Below are 4,991 nucleotides of genomic sequence, written 5' to 3'. Positions count from 1 at the left end.
TAAGCTGCCAGCGACGTACTTCGAAGCCTTCAGGATTAATAAAATATTGCAATCGTTGCACTCTTTTTCCTTTGTTAAACTATACTGCCCATCCTATTGGGCACGATTTAACACTTTCGATCCGATCACCTTTCAAAACTTCATTCCTTAACCCTCCCTGGTCTTTGCCTAAACGGAAATCTGAAGCTCATTTCCAAGATTTTACTTGCAAACTGAAACCAAATTTCGAAGCACTGTGAATAGATAGAACATTCAGTCTCAAAAACAGCATTTCCACAAAATTGTTTTTTGTTTCTTTATTTTGTAAATAAGGCATTGGTGATCGTTCTAGTTCAAGAAAAGCTGGTGCATGTAAGAAACGTCTTGACGCTCAGCAACTGATTATTAATAGGGCAAGAGCATAAATAGCTACGCCCACTACTGGTAACTTACAGATCTTGCAAGCCAGTCAAAAGGACTCTTTCCCCCCACTCACCCAGAATGTGAACAGTAGCCTGCAGTGATTGCGCACATCAGAAGTTCACTTCTATGTGCAAGACTCAGGTGGTCTCAGTGGCCCAAAGTGCCTTCCATCAGCTTCAGCTGGTGGCTCAGCTATGCCCCTATCTGCACAGTGATAGCCTACTGTAACTTCTGTTGTCTATTCTCTGGTAACTTTAAGGTTAGATTACTGCAATGTAGGGCTGCTTCTGAAGACAGTTTGGAAACTTCAACTAGTGCAGAATTCAGTGGCCAGGTTGCAAGACGGCTTCTGGTCCAACTGCACTGGCAACCAATAGTTTTCAGGTCCAATAGGTTTTGACCTATAAAGCCTTAAATGGTTCAGGACCGCAACCTCAAGAACCGCCACTTTCCATATGCACCTACCCAGTCCCTGAGATAATCTTCTGAGGTCCTCCTTCGTGTGCCTCCTCGAGAGGTCTGGAGGGTGCAAAACGTTCCTCGTACCTACGGGACCGCCTCTCCTGGTATGCCCCGCGGAGGACCTTAAGGTCCACAAATAATAATATTCTGGAGATCCCGAGTCATAAGATGGCTAGATTGGCCTCTACTAGAGCCAGGGCCTTTTCAGTACTGGCCCCAACCTGGTGGAACGCTCTTTCCCAGGAGACCAGGGCCCTGTGGGATTTGTCATCTTTCCGCAGGGCCTGCAAGACAGAGCTGTTCCGCCTGGCCTTTGGGTTAGACTCAGTCTGACCCCTGTGTTTTTCTCCCTCATGGCTTGGATTTATGGCCTACTTGAAATGAGGCTGCACTTTAATTTTAATACTGTGTTTTAATCTGTATTTTAATTAATTGTTTTTATGTTTTATTGTAATTCTGTTGGTGTCAGCCGCCCTGAGCCCGGTTTTTGACTGGGGAGGGTGGGGTATAAATAAAAAATTATTATTATTATTATTTAACCAGGCCTTTGGTTGATCTTACTGACATCCAACACCCTTTTAGAATGTGGCTTTTTTTTGGGGGGGGGCGCGTTATTAGGTTACTGCTTTTGGTTTGATGTTATATGTTGTGGTCTTCTTGTGAACTGCCCTGAGACCTCCGGGTATACTTAAGTTGAATAAATAAAAATAAAAGACTGTTGGGATGCAATGGGCATTAGCTACAGCTCAGTGAGTGCCCATATTTTGCAGGTAAAAGGTCGTCCGGCTGAGACACTGGCATCTCCTAGTAGGGCTGAGAAGGACCAATCTGAAATCCCAGAATGCCGTTGACAATCAGTGTCAGCAGTATTGATCTAGAATTAATAAATTATCTCACCGAGTACAATTCAGCTTCCTATTTTATCAAGAACTTCTAGCCTGGAAATGAAGTGACTGAGGAGAAATGATAGCCATCTTTTTTTCTCTTGCTCTGGAAGACAGTAAGAGCTGTTTGACAGTGGATCAGTCTTCCTTGGGAGGTTGTGTACTCTCCTTCCTTGGAGGTTTTTAAGCAGAGGTTGGATGGCCATTTGTTATAGATGCTTTAGATTTCTGCATTGCAGAGGGTTGGACTAGATGACCCTTGGGTACCTTCCAACTCTAAGATTCTAGGATTCTGAAGTTCAATGGAACTGCATTTGTGGAAGGTACAAACTTCAGTACTTGTGTCTTGGCTCATGCAGAAAGCTATTGTGATCTCTTTGCCGCTGAGAAGATAGAAGTGTGAGGTGGTAAAACTAGGGCTATTATTCTAGAAAGAGGTGTCAGAACTCACCATGAACATCTCCCTTGTTCTCTTATAATGGCAATGGTGCTCACCTGAAAGGTGCTGGAGTTCCAGCTGGGGGGGAAAAAAGCCCTGGGAAAGTCCTGGTGGCAGGGAGAGCTGGGCCTCAGGCTGCCAGTTGCCTGCTGCTGTGTTACTGGTACCTTCTCCAACTCTCAGAGATTTGGTGTAAGTGCACAAGTACTTTTTTAGAACATTTAGAATTTTTAGAACATTTAGAATTCTGTATTTTTAAATGAAAGTGGGGAGGAGGGAAGGAAGCAGCTACTAAGTATGGTAAGCAGAAAGCAGCTTTCAAATACAACCCGGTGATAGAACAGCCTTCCTGCAGTGCTCTCAAGACGACTGTACAATAGCTAGTAATATTTTCATATACATTCCTCTTTTTAAAAGGTAAGGACACCTTAGCCTTTCATGACTAATGAAAACAGGCTACCAAATCTGTACTAACACCACACTGCATTTTTCACAAATATAGGCTATTAAATACCCATAAAATGTTTTTAACAATGTGAGCTGTAGCTTTTTCAAGGCAAGGATATATGTGTGGTGGTGTCTTCTTAAAAGAATGGAATTATGGTAATCTCTGAATTCTCAAAACATCATAAATCAGGCTTGTAGGGTTTTTCTAGTTTAGAATCCATTACATGAAAATAACATACTTTAGGTTTCTCCCAGGTTTTATAAGAGTTGAGAAAAACATTTCTAACCTATGAATTTAAGTCAGTGAGCTCCCAATTTAAGACAAAGACACATTACCAGTATTTCTTATACAACATAAAATATTTATATAAAACACAAATTCAAAAGAAGGAATCCTCCGAGTCACATCAATATTTCAGAACCATGTAATATCAAACTTTGAATGCGATTCAACTAAGCTAAAAAGAAGTATGCATGAGGTCTGAAATTGCTCTGCTCTTTCCATATTACTTTGCAGGTTTATCTGCATTCATTTTGTCATTCTTACGCATTTTCAGACACATATTTGACATCTTAAAGATGTTCACTTGAGATATCACTGAAGTAAAGAAAGACTATTAGGATTATATTTTGTATGATGCATAACCTTACAAATATTTCAGCACATCCTTGCCATGATTTAATGACCATTGTCAATCCAAGTCACAGTATAGAATAAAAAATGAACTGTATTTCTGTAACTTTTGGGAAATTATATGCTCCATTCCACGAGATCTTCGCATGAGATCTTTGCATACGCCTTACATAACTTTTCTTCTTTGCAGAGTGAAAAGATCTGCCTTCTCAAGGCCACCCCATCTCTAATTCAGTCAAGTATTATTGCTCAGGGTTTGGTTTGGTTTTCTGGAGGGATAAAGGTCTTGCCCCACTTTTGTGTCTTTGGCCCAACAAAGTTCTCAAGAGGGTCTAAGACCATTGTCCAAGTAGAGAAAGAAGTATCTGCAACTCAAGGCCACATTTTCTTAAACATAATTAAGAGTCCTGTAATTTGCTGAGGCGCCCAGTTCTCTTTAGATGATGCACATTGGGGGCAGCTGCTCCAGTCATCCTTGGTGGCCAAGCTCATTTTCTTTTCCCCTTTCCACCACCACTTCCCGGTCGCCCGGCCTTCCCTCTCCGAGCTGCCCCTCCACTTTTCTTGCCCTTGGCCCCACCGGGCCTCTGCTGCTGCCGCCGGCCCCTCTTGCCCCGCTGCCCCTGCTTCTTGCCCTTGGCTTTGGCAGCCTCGGCCTCGTCTTCCCGCAGCTGCTTGTTGACCGCGCGGGTCAGGTCCAGAGGTGTCTTTTTGCTGCCCAGGCTCCGGACCAGCTCCAGCTGCCTCTTCTTCTCCCCGTCGAGGTCTCCCAACACGGGCCCGAAGCGGCGCTTCTTGCCCCGGGCGCTTTGCGGAGTGCGGGACTCCTTAGGGAGGCGAGGCTGGAAGCGGCCGACAGAGGCGGTGGAGACGCGGGCGAGGGCGGTGACTCGGCCCAACTCGGAGCGGTCCTGGTGGCCCGTGGGATGCAGCTCGGCGGCGCCGCCGCGGTGCGCGCGCGCCAGGTTCCTGAGGCGGTTGTACTCGTTGCGCGCCACTTTCTCGCGCTTCTCCTGGCGCTTCTTGGCGAACTGGTCCTCGAGCGGGTGGGCCGAGTCGGGCACCTCGAGCAGCCAGTCCCGGGACGGGTCCCCGCCGGCCCTCTGGTAACCCCAGCGCCTCCGCCACTCCTTGGCCGCCTCGTCCCACACCAGCGTGCCGCGCTTCTTCCGCGTGGGGCGGATGCCTTTGAGCCGGGCGAACTGCTCCCAGCGCGTGAGGGGCTTGGGCTTGGGCAGCGGCTTCTCTCGGGGCAGCCGCGTCGAAGGGTCCGGAAGCCGAGCCACCACGGGGCCCGCCCCTGCCTCGGCGCGCTCCGACGGCAGCGCCCACAGCTGGCCCACCAGCAGCTGTGTGTTGTCGCGGGCCAAGGCGCGCAGGAGGGCCTCGCGCTGAGAGCAGGCGGCCCCTGTGCCGCGCGGCGCCGGGTTCTTGTCCACCGCCAGCAGGTTGCCCACGTCGAACTCCAGCTCCAGCTCCTTGTGCACCGTCACACTGCGCTGCGTCTCCGCCTCGCGCTCCTCAGCGCGGGCCAACAGGTCCTCCACGGACGACACGGCCATTTCCGCGAGGGGGTCGCAACGGCCGCTCGCCACTCGCTCTCTCTCCACGTGCGCAAAGAACGCTGCCCGGCTCCACGAAAGGTCAGAGGGATTAGTTCCGCTGTGAAGGGGAAAAGAATGGCAACCGGATGTATCGTCAGCGCGGCTTTCTTACCATAGAG

General features: G+C 48.3%; 1 protein-coding gene across 1 annotated transcript; it reads right to left on the bottom strand.

Annotated features, from left to right (window-relative positions):
* Nucleotides 1–2,975: 2,975 nt before the first annotated feature.
* RRS1 (regulator of ribosome synthesis 1) lies at nt 2,976–4,926 on the bottom strand. Its single transcript, XM_035126331.3, has one exon. It carries the CDS (start codon nt 4,828–4,830, stop codon nt 3,757–3,759), a length of 1,074 nt encoding a protein of 357 aa, XP_034982222.1. The 5' UTR covers nt 4,831–4,926; the 3' UTR covers nt 2,976–3,756.
* Nucleotides 4,927–4,991: the final 65 nt, after the last annotated feature.

This window comes from Zootoca vivipara, chromosome 8 (genome assembly GCF_965207765.1).
Source record: "Zootoca vivipara chromosome 8, rZooViv2.hap1.1, whole genome shotgun sequence".
NCBI classification, from domain to species: Eukaryota; Metazoa; Chordata; class Lepidosauria; order Squamata; family Lacertidae; genus Zootoca; species Zootoca vivipara.
This window is presented reverse-complemented; position numbering and strand designations above follow the sequence as displayed.

Excerpts from the sequence above, each read along its gene's own strand:
- RRS1 (XM_035126331.3), bottom strand. The coding sequence starts at position 4,830 with ATGGCCGTGTCGTCCGTGGAGGACCTGTTGGCCCGCGCTGAGGAGCGC.